Source organism: Tachypleus tridentatus, chromosome 6, assembly GCF_004210375.1.
Source record: "Tachypleus tridentatus isolate NWPU-2018 chromosome 6, ASM421037v1, whole genome shotgun sequence".
Classification (NCBI taxonomy): Eukaryota; Metazoa; Arthropoda; class Merostomata; order Xiphosura; family Limulidae; genus Tachypleus; species Tachypleus tridentatus.
Genome location: NC_134830.1, coordinates 67,081,742 through 67,099,827, shown reverse-complemented (window position 1 = coordinate 67,099,827; position 18,086 = coordinate 67,081,742). Strand labels below are relative to the sequence as shown.

Below are 18,086 nucleotides of genomic sequence, written 5' to 3'. Positions count from 1 at the left end.
TTGACTGTAGTAATATATGTGAATTTTAAATATGGACACAATCCCACTATGTGTACCAACAAGTATTCTAACTGAATCAATTAATTTAAGAAATTTGGGTTAGAATAATGGAATTATGATTCTTTTTGTTCAGTTTAACAAAAATCTTTAGGTATGAAATTTATGATGTATTTATTGACATGTAAACATGTACATATAACTGTTATTTTAGTTTTCATGTACCACACCTTTTGAACACTTACACAGGTTAGTATGTGTTTTGACTCTTTACTCAAGTATGCTAACTTTATAAAGAAAAGTTTTAATTTACAACTGAATATATTCAGCTCAAGTAACTGTTAGGTGTTATTTGACAAACTTTCCAAAGCATATTTCAAAACCATAAGATAATAAATAGCTTTATAAAAGCAAATAAATTGAATTATTTAAATTTTATGAGTTGTGAAATGTAAAGAAGGTTCCAAACATACTAAGTAACTTAAAAATATACATATTTATCAAAACTGAAAAAAAAACTTCTCTTTGGTCTAATGATCTTCATAAAAATTATGCATATTAAACGTTTTTATATGTTCTCATATTATTTTGAACATAAATTGCATAAAATGTTTTAAATAGATTTATTAAGCCCAAAATACAACAACAAATACAATAACATAAACTTTGTTAATTGAAAACCTACTTCAAAAACTCTTTCATTATATCACAAAGCTTTTGTTCAGTTAGTTTAGGTGACAGTAAAGTTTCTTGAATCTTTTCATTGGGAATATTATGAAGCATTCCTGCTGAGCTGGACACATTGACTACTCTAAGTAAGAAAACAGATTGGGTTAACACCACAAAATGAAGTTAGCAACATAATGATATAGACATTCTTCACAAAAATAAAGTTTCCTTTCAATTTATTGTGCACAGTAAGAGCTATATTGTCAATCTTTAAAATTAGTGAAAACAAATATAATTTTATGGAAGTAAAGTTTGAAGCATAATAAAGTATAATAAAAATTGGGAATTTTGTGAAAATGGTATTGTGACATTTTTGTAATTTTCATTTTGCTTTTCTACATCAGCATTACTGCCTCAGCAAAGTAACTGAAGTACAGATTATGTTAATTTAAAAAAATTTGACATAAACATATTCTACATTACAAAATGGAAATGCATGTGAACATTCTAAAGCATTGAATTACAACATCTCTTCTTATATTTTGGGGTCATTGCACAGAAATATAGATAGTAAAGTGATGAAATCTAGAAGTGTCATAACTGGTAGATCCTTATTATGATAAAACGTTCTCAATGTTTTCAGAATCAAAAATATAAACAAGTTTATGATATAGTTAAGCTCCTGGCAACAACTTTAAAGTATAAAATTTATGGGGAATATATTAATAAATTATAGTTAGGTGCTGAAAATAGAATAAATGATACTTAATGTAGTGGAAGAACAACAGAGTCAAACATATTAACACTTAATGTAAATCAGCTGGATGACACAACATGATTCCGTTAAAAAAAATATTCTTAAGAAACTTGCACAAACTCAGTGAAACACTGTAACCCTAAATTATGATCCACTAAGAGGGGAAAATAAATTCAATCAAATAGAATAAATGGAACAACTCTGAAAAAAATTGTTAGAAAGAGTTTAAAATGATAATTTTTATTTTACTTAGTAAGAAAATACTTTATAAAATGTAGTTAATGATGTAAATTGTCAAGCAAAAGCGAAATTATTACTAAGAAATTTGTTTTAGTCCAGAACTGCTTAAACACCATATCCTTTGTACTAATAAAAAAACTTAAACAATGATATACTTACAATAATTATAAACAGTTGGTGAAAATAGTGTAGTTTGAGAAATTGTAATCAGTACTTCACCAAAAGTAAATTTTAATTAAGATTTTATTACAGATCTACCATCACCAAATTGAGCCCTGTGCCAGATAAGGTACTGTAACTAAATAAAGATCATTCACCAGTGAATCACAAATATTCAAATAAAATAACAGAATCATATGATCCACTACAAATTGGAAATAATGGATTAAAAAAGTCGACCATAATTACAGATAACTACACCTAGAGATACAAAATGAAAAAGGAACATGACATTCAATGATCTGCTGCCAACAAAACTAAATAAAACATATACATAATATATATAAACTATAGAAAACAGAAACGTATGTGTGTTTGCTTTTAACAAAATCACATCAGGCTATCTGCTGAGCCCACCGAGGGGAATCGAACCCCTGATTTTAGCATTGTGAATCCATAGACTTACCCACTTATTAGTGGGGGGCAAACAAAAAACAAAGAATTCTTTATTACTGAAATTGGATTTTACTTTAAATGAAACAAACATATGAACAATTTACTGTTAACAGACACCATGACTTGGTAACAATTGTTATTTGATGATGAGAAATCCATTTTTAAACAATAAAATTTGGAACTGGCTTGAATGAGTAATGAAAAAACCTTTATTAAAAGTGTACTATTTCTACAGAGTTCAGTATCAAACTTCACTGAATAATCACTCACACAAGACTCTACATCATCTGGAATTACAACCATGAATTCAAGCAAAACAATACACTAAAAGACCTTATAATACATAGCTACAAGACTTTGTTCAACTTACTATATAAATGAAGAAACAAATCTTATAAGCATGTTATCATAGATATTATCAAAAATTCTCACATAACCACCAAAATAAAAACCTAAAATCTCAAACCAAAAACGAAATTGACACTAATAGAAAAAACAACAAAATATTATACTGCATTTTACCATTTATCCTTGAAATCAGTTCGACAATAATTCACTTGGTCAAAATTTGCCATTGAACATAAAATTCCTGCCAACTTTAAATTCATTCAAAAACTCAACTTTAAACTAAAACAATTACTAAATAAAAATGATGTATAATCACAAGATACCAACATTATTTATAAAATAATCTGTAACAACTGTCCAGAATTATACATTGAAGAAACTGAAGAAAAAAGAAAGCCAGATTCACTGAACATAATAAAAAGTTCTCCTATGTTTATCATTATTGTAACTCCAAGGATCACAGCATAACTATTCAAAATACTGTAATTTTAAACAATAATCAAATACAAACAAATAAAATAAAAGAAGCCATCTTAATTAAACAAAACAGTCCTACTCTCAGATTAATACCCTAGAGCACCAAGATACATTTACTAAGCTGTTAAGTAGTCTTCAGCTACTGTGATCTCTTTGTTCAATACTATATATATTCCTGAATCTATGTAAATTACTTGTACCTGATGATGACAAACATTTGTTACTTGTAATATAGTTTCTTTCACTACTTATTCAAGCAATCTCCAAAGCTTATTAACTTCACTGTTAAAGTGATAATTAAACTTAAAACATTATCAGCTAAAATTCACATGAGTCAGTGTGCTCATTTATACCTGACAAACCTCTAGACTGATCCTTAGCAAACCAACTGCACACCTGTAGGACACCTAAAAAATTATATAGTAAGTTGATATTTGAGTCTAATCCTTAGAGTCCCTTGTCATGTGTTATCCTCATGTATTAAACAGCTATAGTAATCTATAAATAACCAGTACAGTTTGATGAACAAAGCAAAATCACTAAAATGCCATTAAATCTGAAATAAATTTGTTTTTATTAATATTATACACAAGTATAAAGCCAACATGCAAATATTAGGATTTATCATACAATAAATTAAATAAGATTCAGTCATTCTGTATCATAAGGACATATTTAGATAGCAGAGAAAACTAGCATAGGTTTCAGCAGTTGAATTTTAAATCATACATTTTTTATTGACATTATGTCTTTGTCAGTGACAACAAAAGTTGTACTTTGATAGAAACAGAAAGAAACATGTTTGAAATACAAACATACATTTACTTTAGAGGAAGTGCAAGAGATAAAAATATTATAAATATTTAGGAAATATAAGCTAAGTTCTTATAATGTAATTATCTTGGTTTACAATATCAAAATAACAAATGCACTTAAACAGTTATGTATACATACCAAATATGACCAACTCATCTTCAAATAATAGTGGTAATAGTTATGTAAGTTTGAACTTGATCAAGGTCTCTATTGTAATGTCTAATGCTTTTTGTGAATTGAAATTCATATTAAAGTTAAATTTATTGTAACATTAATTCCTTAAATACACTTAATAAAAATCGAGCATCATCATAGAAATATTATCTTCATTTAAAGTTTGTTTGTTTTGCACGTTTTTTAACATTCTGCACTTTTCAAAATACAAAACTGCCTTACTTTACAATAGACTTTACACTTTTCATATTCTATCAAAAATAAAGGTATAAAAGTTTTGGTTTTCAGGAATATTTGTTTATTTTTAGCAACTGTAAATATATTACTTTTGCTTCAATACTACCATTTACAGCAATCATTATTTTCTGACAATTACATACATATAAAGCAAAGGATTTATCACTTCCAACTTTGTTCAAATATTTTCATAACTTTGCAAAATTAAACCTTTTATTGATATATATATATATATATATACCTATATATACCTGTAACTTTTATGTGTATATAAAACTTAAGGTATCTAATTTTTTTTTGTAATTTATTTCAACAGCTTGATGTATGTTTGAATTTTCACGTTCAATTATAGAAAAGTACTACCTTGCATGGGGTCTCAATATTGGAAACAATGTCTTGCAAACACACAATGTTCCAAACAAGTTAACTCTGATAGTTTTTTCTGCTTGGTCTGCATCTGGTATTTCAGATGAAATCTATATCCACATGAACAAAATATTTTAATGTCACGTAGAGTTAGACAATTAGTAGAATTTTCTAATTAATTGTTGGGCTGATTAATCAGTTATACTCCACTAATTGATTTGTTCTTTCATTTCTTCCTAAAAATTCTACAAAATGGATCAAAATCATTTATTTTTTCTGAAATATTATTTACATATGAGACAAAATATTAACAACAATTTTAAAGCAACTATTTCACTTTTGTAAGTAAACTATTTACATTTCTGGTAAATGGGTTTGAAACACTTTTTTTTTTATATTACTTTTTAACAGTGCAATATTTTGACTCCATCATGTAGTTTAATGAGTTTTGGTCACTTCACTGAGCTAAATATTTCAAACATTTTTTAACATGTAGCCTGTTTGTAGTTTATGTTTACAAACTTTAGATCTATAGACCACATCAGTAGTTGAAAACTGAGTTTAGACGGTTTCTAGTATGGAGTAATAAACAAAAAGTTTCATAAGTTATAGATTTTAACAGTTATAAATACAACAAAATTCTTTTTTTTTTTCTAAAACGTTTAGTAGAAGTTTTATTACAAGATAAAATATTTTTCTATTTTTACTTCAAAGTTAGTACTTAGTATATTAGAGCATTAAGAATTATCATTTTGATGAGTACTGCTTCTTCTGAGGATATCTATTGTTATCTTTGTGATGAAAAATTGCAAGAAGAGGAATATGTACATACAATAAGTACTGGAAAATTTTAGTTTTTTCCAGTAGGGAAAGAATGTTATAATTATTAAATATAGGTCAGACCTAAAGGTGGGTATCAGATATAATTTTATAAAGTTTGCAGTTGCTGAGGGAGTTGATTATACAAATATTTACATTAATACATGTTCAAAATACAAGGAATACAGTAAAAAAAAGTATGACCTTCCTGCTCCTTTAAGATATTTACATCTACTACAACAAAATTCTTCTTCCTGAATCTCATTAAATTTAGTTCACAACTGTGGCAAACATGGATATATAACAGAAAGAAATCACAAGCTTATCAAAAAACACATGCTTAAAACAAGGCAAAATGTCTTTCTCCAAATAAATGTGTGTTTGAATCAATGGTACTTTGTGTGGCCAAAACCATTACAAACAGTAGTAATAAATATAGGCTTTAAGAATGGCCATGTGCTAATAAAAACATCTCATTTCAGGATAGAGATCACATACTTTAAAAAAGAAATACGTGTTCACAAAATATGGGGATATTTTATAAAAGTACACTATTTATTATACTTGATTATCCATGGTTCATCAATGCTGTTATAAATAATGTACAAATAACAAGGGATTAAATGGTCTTTCACAACTGTCTTTGCACACCCATCCTTGATAAAAAATAAAATTTATACCCACTCTTTATTTTAGAGGACATTAATTCCCCCTTAATCCCTGTGAAATACTGACATGGCTTCTAATACAGCCAACAGCAATACTTTAAGTACATTAATGCCAGGATGTGGGTAAGACCCTTAAGGGGTGATAAAGGCTTGTATCTAATGATTATGAGATGGCTAGTTTATTCAATTTTGCATTTTCTTTGGTTTTTACTAATGAATATTTAAACAGTATTCTACAACTTGAAAGGTTGATAAATGAAAACAAAACTGAACAAGATGACTGCATTAATTCTGAGCAGGTCAAGAAACAATTGGGAAGTTTAAAGGACAATAAGTTTCCTGAGCCAATAATATTTTTCCAAGAATTTTGAAGGAGGTTAAAGAATGAAAATGTGAGCCACTTACTACTTACTGCCACTTACTATTTTTTTTTTGTCAGCCCTTGAATAGTAAGCAGATACCAGAGGATTCGAGGTTAGGTAATGTAACTCCTCTTTTCAAGGGAAATGACAAATACTGTCAAAGTCTTACATTAGATGGAAATGTTTTGCAAATCATTTAACAAAGTTTATAATTGTTTTTGGATGGTCAATCTTCTCTTAAAATTCTTTTGACATTCTTTGAAAAGGCTACTACCTACTGTAAATGAGGATAATGGTGTAGATTTGATATATCTGGATTTTCAGAAAGCACTTAACAAGGTGCCACATGAAGGGCTTGTAAATTATTATTTCTATAGGTGTGGGGGATAAACTGGCAAATTATACAGAAGAGTGGTTGGATGACAAAAAGCAGAAGGTTGTTAGAAATGGAGTTCAGTCAAACTGGATTAATGTCCCAAGTGGTGTACCTCAGGGCTCAGTTTTAGGATCATTGATGTATTTAATTTGTATTAATGATATAGATGAAGGAATGGTCAGTAAATTACTTAATTTTTCAGATGATATCAAGGTCTTGGATGTTGACAGCTGTGAACAGGATGATGTAGGTTATCATAATTTGAATGAAAGGGATCATGGTATACAAGCTTACCAGTCTCTAAAGAACATCCAAGCAGTGTGATATTGCTAGTAGTAAGGCAAATAAAATTCTAGGTTATGTCTACAGAAATATTGAATACAAGCCTAAAGAGGTTATAATTTTATTGTGTAGGTCACTGATTAGACAACATTTGAAATACAGTGTTCAGTCTTGGGCTCTTTACCTTAGGAAAGACATTGATTTATTGGAAAGAGTTCTGAGAAAGATTGCTAGAATGGTACATGAGATGGAGGGGGTTATCATACAAGGAGAGGCTGAAATCTCTCAAACTGTTTTCTCTTGAATAAAGAAGGGTTAGGAGGGATCTGGTTGAGGTGTTGATTGTAAATGGAATTGATTAGTGTTGATGCATCATGTTTTTTTCATATTTAACAGTAAGAATAGTTTAACTAGGGGACACAAATATAAATTCTGGCAGGGTAGAAGTCATCTCAACAAGGGTGGTTGGTCTTTGGAATGAATTGCCTTCAGATATTATAGAAGCAGTGAACTTAAGTGAGTGTAAGAAAAGGTTTGATAAGTATGTGAATGATAAGAACTGGTATTAATATTTTTTTTTTACTTAGGTCCCATGCTATTGCAAAACTGTATTTTATGTTATTCTGTAATACATCAAAATTATCAACACAGCTAGAAATATTCAAGAATTTAATATCATCAAACTTTACTTAATACACTCTTAATGTAACTAAGAAAAAACAAAGACTCAAATTTTGACTGAACTCTTTTGTGATAACATTTTTTTGCTTTTTTTGATTATCAATAATCATTCCATTGGACCCAACCCATATGACAAAAGTAATTTTGACCATAATTCCAAATTTATTATGCATATATTCATTAAATGTGGCAAGCTTTTGGTAAATAGTACGTCTCTTGTGTACAAAAATTTCAATCAATTAATAAAGTATTTGTGCTAAAGATATATCTGTAAATTGAGAATGTCACTCTGAGTCTTATAAGTCAGAGTAGTTGGAAAAGTTTTTGTGAAGAATAAAAATACAGTTTCCGTATTATATTTATTTAACTTCTATAGAATCTTTTAAATGCATATACTCAGATTTTTACAACATCCCTCTATACTCTATTGGTATTTCTTCTTCTCTAACAAGAATTGCAGAGTATAATGATAAGTTAATTACTCTGACCTCAGATTTATAATACTAAATTAAATGGTACTCCTTACAAGATCATGACATATGCACTTTGACCCCTCAGTTACTTATAGGATTTTCTAGTTTTTCTCCAGTCCCTACCTACATGATTTTTTGTAACTTACTAAGCACTTTGAAAATCTAAGTATGCTAATTTCACACTCTTCCTATCAACTAAATGACAAGTAACACCAACAGAACAAAATATAATATATTAGTAAGGTAAGAGTTCCCTTTGGTATATCCTCGTTGGCTTTCTTTTATGGTACTATGTTCTTTTATCAGAATCAAGAATTTTTTCTTACAACAGAGTAAAACTAATTGGCCTATAATTTCAATTAAAACTACTTTTATAACTTAGAAGTAACAATAGCTAAAATCTAATCCTCAGATACCTGTCTACTATCTACTAGCCCACCCAAAATGTATAGGGATAAGCTTGTATGTTTTATATTTAATCTTCTTTGAAATCTTGTGTGGGCCTTGTGATTTCCCCTCCAGTGGCTCAACGGTATGTCTGCGGATTTACAATGCTAAAAATCTGGTTTCAATACCCGTGGTGGGTATAGCACAGGTAGTCTATTGAGTAGCTTTGTGCTTAATTTACAAGCCCGGTATGGCCATATTGGTTAAGGCATTCGACTCATAATCTGAGGGTTATGAATCCCCTCGCACCAAAAATGCTCGCCCTTTCAGCCATAGGGGCATTATAATGTAGTGGTCAATCCTATTATTCGTTGGTAAAAGAGTAACCCAAGAGTTGGCAGTGGGTGGTGATGACTAGCTGCCTTCCCTCTAGTCTTACACTGCTAAATTAGGGATGGCTAGCACAGATAGCCCTCGAGTAGCTTTATACAAAATTCAAAAAACAAACAAACAAGCCTTGTGATTTATCTGTTGGTAATCTTTCATTTATTTCTACTTGCCACCAAAGGATTAAAAACATGAATCAGGTAAATTATAATATTTCCCATAAAATGCTAAGGGTTTCCAAAAGAAGAGAATAATCAAAACTTCAGCCATCTTATAGTATTCAGAAAAGCCTGCCATCACTACCTTTTAAGAACCTAATCAAAATGTTAATGACATGCTTTCCACTAACATGCTTAAACAGATCTTCTCTGTTACTTTTAACATTATTAACTATCTGTTTCTTGTAAACTCATTTTATTTCCCAATTTGTTTGATAACAATCTCTCTAGCTTTCCTATTGACCTCTCTGTCAGTATGAACTTCTTACACTTATGGCATTTATTCCCACCTTTCTCTCTTATGTTTTGGTAAGTCATTTAAGTGTTATCTTATCTTTTAACTTTTCTTTTTTTGGAGTTAAAAACAAGTTATTTTTAAAATTTCCCAAATGATAAATCTTTTCACACAGTCCCAAAATAGGCTTTCCAAAAAAAATAAAAAACTTCAGTAAGAGCATAAAGTTGCATCATGGAACAGTACAGAAAGCTACGTGTTAAAAGCAGCTCAGCTACAAGGAAAAGTTCCTTTAGTCCTCATCACTGCACTGCTAACAGCTGTTTAACAAAAATGACATTTTTCCTGTCTAGTGTCATGATGTAATCTTAACACTGTCAGAATTTCAAGTTATAATGAAAAAGTAAGAGCTTGTAATTAATCTAACATATAACATGTTTTATAACATAGACTACTTTTCAAAATATATTTCTTTTTTGTTCAGTATCACTTAGATGACCAATGTTGATTGTGAATAGGTTATTTACATCAGCTCATATTCCACTAACAATTGAAATGTTATTTCAAAAATCATTTATACATTAGCTCTATATGCATATAAACACATACCCTGTATGCAATTGCAGCATTATTGACAAGTATGTCCAACCCTCCATATTCTTTTAGCAAAAATTCTTTCAGTCGATAAATGCTTTCTGCATCAGTGACATCCAGCTGATAAAATATTGGATTTACGTTCAATTCTTTAAGCTGTTCAACAGCATTTTTGCCACGGTTTTCATTTCTTGCTACAAGTCATAAAACAAGTCATCTTTTAAAATAATTGCATACGTAAAATAAAAGATATGAGCCAGCAATTTAACGACTATGACCGAATGAAATTAACAATGTTATATTTCCAAGTATTTTGATTTTAATGACTTTATTTTTGTATACACAAAAGAGTAATTTTAAAATGAAAAATAACAATGAATGAAACTGAGAAAAAAAAGTATTTAATTCTTAGGAGCTTCAAAACATAGACACATACACATATAATGTTGTAACACATAAAAAACTAAAATATATGAAAATCCTGAAAAAAATAACAAACTTTCACTAATAATTCATTTTTAGATCTATAGAAGTATATATATATATATTAGAACATGTGTGTTTGTCTTCATAAATATATAGAAAACCTTGTAAAATACTTTCAGTGTTTCAAACACTGAGCTCATAAATTGTATATGTTTAATTCTGATAAATACAAGTGATGTTTAAATTAAGCACTTTAAGATTTTCATTTTACACATGGTTTATTATTGCTTAAAATTCTAATAATGAAATACATTAAACTACAAAAAACGTTTCTAATATTAACTTTTTTTTTATCACCTCCCCAGTGGCACAGTGGTATATATGTAGATTTATACTGCCAAAAACCAGGTTTGATACCTGTGGTGAGCAAAGCACAGATAGCTCTTTGTGTAGCTTTGTGCTTAAATGCAAAACAAAACTACCTTTTTTCTAGGTAAATGAATTTTTAAAAAGATAATATAAAGGAAAATATATTGAATATCTTTATACAAGATATCAAATGTCTAGAACTTTATAGGTTTAAGACTTTTCTTTCAGCAAGTACCCATAAACAACAGATTTTTAGATATTTGAATAATTCTAAGAACTAAATCTATTTTGCATAAACTACTAAATCTCAGAAACATATTTTGTGAAGTTTAGTAATTCTCAGAACCTGACTTCAACATTCAGCAATGTAAGACCAAAGAACCTGTTCTGTATTAATTCTGTACATTCTAAAAAATATATTTATATATTTTTGTTGCATAAAGTCTTAAGAACCTCTTCCATAGTTTTAATGACTTATAAAACTGTTGTTGTTTTTTTAGTTTAGTAAGGTCTAAGAATTAACTTTGAATAACAATGATATATTTAGGTAAAACTGAGTTACCCTTATAGAAACTGGGTATGAAAAGTTTACATGCTGCTAAGAGTACACAAGCTGCTATAAATTTATATTACAATACATTACCTACATGGTAAATGAATATACACTTTGTTTCTATCTACATGTAGTATTATAATGTTGAATTTAATCTCTGTTGTGATTATGTGCTGATTTCATATAACACACAGTCAAGAAAATTGTTAAATTTATCTTATACAAGTTATCAGTGTTGTTCTCAAAAGTAGTCAATACCAAGGAGAGAGCATTTTGTAAAGGTGTCAACAAGTGCCATTGAACAGCTGTTCACGTGATTTTTTGTTTTTAAAAGAAACATTTACAATGTAATGAGTAGGATTCACAATATTCATCAATAAAATTGCAAAGATATAAAATTAATGAAGCCATAGCAATGTAATATACATTGCTGGCCAAAATTTTAAGACCAATGAATATAAAGAAAAAATATGCATTTTGCATTGTTAGACTCAACCACTTATTTGAGTAGAGCTTTGAAAGATGAAAATAAGAAAGGGAAAATAAAAATAAAAAACTTTTTAGCATTTAATTGGGAAAATGTGAACACTATGAAATTAGCCTAAATACTAGCTGGTTAAAAGTTTAAAACCATAATGAAATGAACCGTTAATTGGTAAACATGTAACAAAATTTAGTCATTTGTGTTCAAGCATTAGCATTGTCAACATCTCCCACTGACATCTCCTGTGTTACATTAGGTAAAACATGGCAAAGGCTAAAAAGTTGACAGAGTTTGAACATGGCAGAATTGTCGAGCTGTAAAAGCAAGGTCTCTCTTAACGTGTCATCGCTGGTGAGATTGGGTGTAATGAATCTGCTGTTGCAAATTTCTTAAAAGACCCTGATGAGGGATACAAAACAAAAATTTCACGTGGTCGGACCAAGAACATTTCGCCGGTGTTAAGCAGGAGGATTCGATGGGTTCTCTGACAAGACAGCAGCTGATCGTTGAACCACATTAAAGCCCTTACGGATGCACAATGCAGCTCAAGAACAATAAGACGACATCTACGAGAGAAAGGCTTTAAAAACCGTAAATGTCTCTTTCCACACCACGAAACAGCTCGGTTAAACTTTACTGAGAAGCACCAAACATGGGACATAGAAAAGTGGATGAAGGATTTGTTCTCTGATGAGAAAAAATTTAACCTGGATGGTACAGATGGCTTCCAACATTACTGGCACAATGATATCCCACTGGAGACATTTTCTACATGATACAATGGAAGAGGTTCCATCATGATCTGGGGTGCTTTCTCTTTCCATGGAACAATGGAGCTTCAGGTTATACAGGGGCATCAAACAGCAGCTGGCTTCATTGGCAGGTTGGAGAGAGCATCCTTTTTGACTGAAGGCCCTCGTTTGTATGGAAATGACTGGATCTTTTATATGATCTTTCAGCAGGAAAATGCTGTAATCCACAATGCCTGCAGGACAAAGGAATTTTTCATGGCAAATGACATGATTCTTTTTTCCCATCCAGCGTGGTCACCAGAACTGAACCCCATTGAAAATGTTTGGGGGTGGATGGCAAGGGAAGTCTATAAAAATGGACGTCAATTCCAAACAGTGCATGATCTTTGTGAAGCCATCTTCACCACTTGAAATAATATTCCAACCAGCTTTCTGCAAACACTTATATCGACCATGCCAAAGCAAATGTATGAAGTTATTTGCAATGATGGCTGTGCAACTCACTACTGAGACCTCTTGTTGGGCATTTCCTACCCTGTTTAGGACTTCTTTTTTTTAATGATGTTAAGCTTTTGACCAGCTAGTATTGTGGCTAATTTCATAGTGCTTACATTTTCCCTATTAAGTGCTAAAAGGTTTCTTATTTTTATTTTCCCTTTTCTTATTTTCATCTTTCGAAGCTCTACTCAAATAAGTGGTTGAGTCTAACAGTGCAAAATGCATATTTTTTCTTTATGTTCATTAGCCTTAAGATTTTGGCCAGCAGTGTATATAATATATATCTATATGTAATTATTTTCTTTAAGCAGAAACTGCATCATCCCCTTACTCCCACTGTAACAGCAGTTAGTTTGCAGATTTTTAACACTACAAATCAGATTTCAATACCTGTATTGGCCACAGTACAAATAACCTACTGTGCAATTTTGCACTTAATTACAAACAAACAATCAAAAATTGTATCAAGAAAATTCAAGTTTTGTTGTAATTATATGAAACAACATCGTGAACCCATGAAATCGGGATTGAAGAATTTCTTAAATGTTCATCCAGAAAATATAACTGGATATATACTTTAAATATTCCAAATGGTGCAGTAAAACTTTAGGGAGAATATTTATCAAAGTTCACACAGAAAAAACCAAGACTAAATAAAAAAGACAAATAATTTAAGTAGCACACTAGAGTACATGTTGATTCTTTTAAAACTAAGCATTTTAGGCAACACACAAATAATGTAGCTCAAGGTTTCACTACACATTTTATGAATTGAAACCATGAATAACATGATTACTGCAAAATTATGTATCATGTCTAGATACTTATCTTAAAGAATATTCCTATGTATAATAAAGTAAATGTTAAATTTAATTTAAAGTAAGTGTTTCCTTACTTCTAAAAATATCTTGAAGTAATATGACTAAATGGCATAAAAATGAAATTCTCACTGATAATATGTCATGCCCTTAATAAAAATAGTAAATGATTGTTTCAACATCTGGTATCATTGTTCAACTAAAACTAAGCCAAGAATTTAGACAGACTAAGGCAAATTGTGGATGTTACTTGTCTCATATCACTGTGGCCTTATCCAATGAAAGTCAATAGCATTTGATACATTATGTTGTTAATCTAAATATTTATGATTTGTTTGTTTTTGCATTTTGTTTGAAGCTATACAAGGGCTATCTGCACTAACCATCCATTATTTAGCAGTAAAATACCGAAAGAAAGGCGACTAGTCATCACCACCAACTCTTGAGGGATTAACAGTAATATTATAATGTCCCCATAACTGAGCATGTTTGGTGAGATGAGAATTCAAACCTGTGACCTTCATGTTGCACCCTAACCACTTGGTCATGCTGGGCCAAGTATTTATGGAATGATAAGGTTTTTATTTGAAATATAGAAAAAATTGGTCCTCAGAGTATATTCATCACTTATTGTCTGCCTTTTCATCTGTCATAGGCTGTAAAATCTTGTTTTACTATGTTAACTTTTTAAGTTTCTTTCAGATATTTTAAATAATTAATAAACAATATTTAAAGTAGCTCATAGATAAACTCTACTGATAGTTTCAAAATAATTTACCTGTGGGAATGGAACATTGTACAGACAAAATAACATGCATATGCAAATCCATCACTTAATCATTATGTACACAAATTTCACCTTCAAATTAACTTTACACATACCTACTTACCAGTCAAAATTACATCTCCTTGGAATTTTTTGCACAATGATTTTACAACAGCAAAGCCAATTCCTCTGTTTGCACCAGTTACCTATAAATAAAATAAAAAGAAGTACCTTTTTTATCATTTACATAAAAGATTTCTATTACAACAAAAGTACATAAAGTATATAGATAAATTAGATATCCAAGTCTAGCTTACAGAAACAGGCACATAAGAATAATCAATATAGAATAGATTTTTTGCCCTACTATTTTTGGTCAAATCTTTTACTAATAGATAACTGAGCCACAGAGAACGAAAATATTTAACACCTATAAGATGTAGCAATGGGACTTTCTATTGCAAGTAAAAAATGTATGATTCATTCATAATGAGTGTATGTGAGCCATGTGAACTCACTTGCAAAGATAAATGTAGCCCATATGCTGACAGTTGGATCACATTGCCTTAAACAATAAAACATGGCAAACTATCAACATATTTTATACCACACACTAAGATTATCAGTCAAAGTATTCTCAAGTTTATTATTTTACTTATCTAAATGATGTATTTTCTGATGTATACTCACCTCTCTACAGAATAAATAACATTGTTGAGAAAATATTTCTTATGCATGTACCAAGCTATTAGAAAAGTTTTCATCAATATTCTACACTAGTCTGTAACACAATCAGCATTAGCCTATACCCATCAATTAATAGGAGGATGTATCATCCTCTTTACTCAGTACTCCTCTCAATAATGTCATGTAAACCACAAGTACAGGTAGGAGAGTAAAAAGAAAAAAAAAGGAGAAAGAGAAAGATGAGGCTGAGAGCAGAAAAATAGGAAAGGCCCATATGAACCAGAAATAGTCTGCAAAAAAATTCATATGCATGAAAAGTGGAAAGGTTGAGCTCCAATAGAACCAGAAGGAAGGATAACTCATGAATCAAGTCGTCTTTGAAATCTTCAACAGTTAGAATGATGCAAGATAGATGTTAGAAAGTGGTCTATGAAGCTCCACAGGATGAAAAATGCCTGCTAGATTTCCCTGAACAAAGATAAGCAGAAAACCAGAGTGAGCAAATAGGTTAGTTTATGAACTGTTTTAGTTAGTTCCCAAATATGACAAACCCTCTCAAAAACCTCATACTGATGCTAAACAGTTTCCCAAGATAAAAATCAGGGAGTTAAACTCCAGAAAGTAAGTCATCCCAGAAACAAATATACCAAGTTAATTGAGCAACTGTTGAAGAATAAATTGATGCCAACATGAAAAACAAGTAGATAAGACTTCCCAGTAAAGCTGTTGGGGTTGTGATGCGTAGCCTCAGGTAGAAGCTAAGCAAGCCAAAAATGAAAGTAAGTAAATTAATTACTAGAGAGAGAAAGAGTAGGAGAAGAACAAGATTGTAAGATAGAAAAAGAAATTCATAAGAATGGAACTCAAAGTAAGAAGAATGATCCCAACCACAGACAACAAATACAAGTCTTGAAATACAGAAGAATATAGTAACTAGGAGTCAACATCAAGTTCAACCAGAGAAGAATCATCATGAAATTGAATATTCGATGAAAAAGAAAAGGAATAAAAGTATGGGCATGGAAGCTCATGTAACCAGCCTATGAACCAGCAGAAACAAGTGAAGAAAGGATGTAACATATCTCAAGTAAAAAAGGCTAAAGGTAAGATTGCCTGACCCTTTCAGGGTAAGATGAACCAGGAATAAAGGCAGGCAACAGAAAAATACTGGTTAAAATCATACAAAGATGTGACAGGCTCAGCAGAAACTATAAAAGCTGAAGTTCATGAGTCTTGCACATAGACTGGAACCAATTATTTCATGCACAATGACATTCACCATCATAATACTACCTCCAGTCATTAATAAAGCAGTAAAACATGACTCCTGTTGCAAATATATAAATTTATAAACCACAAAAATAATGAAACTGGATTTTTTTATCTTTCAATCATTTATATCAAGGAAGTTAAGAAAGATAAAAATATGAATATTAACTGAAAGAAAAGTACAATAAGTGAGGTGGAAAAAAATCATGAAATTGTTTATGAAAAAAGAGCATGACTGAAGAATAGAATGCCAAGGAAAAAAACAAATATTTAAACTTTTGATTTACACAAAGTGCTCAAACGAAGTAATGTGTAGGGAGGATGTGGTCCTCCTACCAGTAGAGGGGTATAGTTTAATGTTGGTTGCAACATGGACTAGCACAGTTCATGTTATTATGTGATGGGTGTCAGAATTCTTACAATGGCCTGAAATATGTACAAAACATTTTCATTGCATGAACCAAGAAATTAGCCACTTGTTCTGTAAAGAGATGAATAACATAGGATACAGAGAAACAATTTTGCCAACAGGCATGCCTGTATCAGTTTTCAAGGCTTACACTTATCTAAAATTCAAATTTTCTTACTAATCAATAACAGAAAAGACTTCAAATAGGTAATATATGAGGTTTAAAGAAATTGTAAATCTTTTATAATCCACATATCTGGCATGGTTCATACAGAAATTTAACATAGCAAGTAAAAAAATGAGTGTAGTTGTTAGATGTACATGACTGTTTCATTTAAACTTGATACAAGAGTTATGATCAAGACAGTTATCAAGCATGAGCATTTAGCACTTTCAGAAATGATAATTTATTGCAGGTTTGCTTATGTAACTGCTTACAAATCATTTGCTGTGTAGTTCAATTCTTATGGATTGATGTCATATTACGTAAATTGTCTTAATTTTTCTCATTGTTTAAGTGAGTATTGTTGCATCATAATGTCTCATAGTTTGTAGAGTGTTCTAGGCCTTTGTCAGGTAATATGTATAAGTAACCAGGTTACTGCAAGTAAGTTATTGAAAGTGACAGTAAGACAAATGTAATGAGAAAGATATTGAAATAGATCTAGATTGTGTCTGTAAATTTAGCCATAAAGAGTGTATAGTGGTGAATTGTATGTAGTAATCACAGATTGTATTGTGATAACAGAGTGGATAAGAATAATTTGTCTTGTTATTTGGGTTATAAAATAACTGAACCAGTCTGTGTGTACTCTTGATGTAAAAAGACATTTATTTAACACTCTGGAGAAAACTGTGTAAAGAACATTTATATATT

At 30.4% G+C, this 18,086-nt stretch overlaps 1 protein-coding gene across 2 annotated transcripts in view; it reads right to left on the bottom strand.

The window, feature by feature from the left end:
- The window catches only part of LOC143252723 (carbonyl reductase [NADPH] 3-like), a 35,411-nt gene that overhangs the window by 10,484 nt on the left and 6,841 nt on the right, over positions 1–18,086 (bottom strand). For both annotated transcript variants that reach the window (XM_076505300.1, XM_076505299.1), the window contains exons 3-6: positions 14,969–15,050; positions 10,194–10,372; positions 4,694–4,806; positions 683–808 (exon numbers count right to left, since the gene is read on the bottom strand). In XM_076505300.1, coding sequence (XP_076361415.1) covers positions 683–808; positions 4,694–4,806; positions 10,194–10,372; positions 14,969–15,050 — 500 coding nt within the window. The remainder of the gene's footprint in view (positions 1–682; positions 809–4,693; positions 4,807–10,193; positions 10,373–14,968; positions 15,051–18,086) is intronic.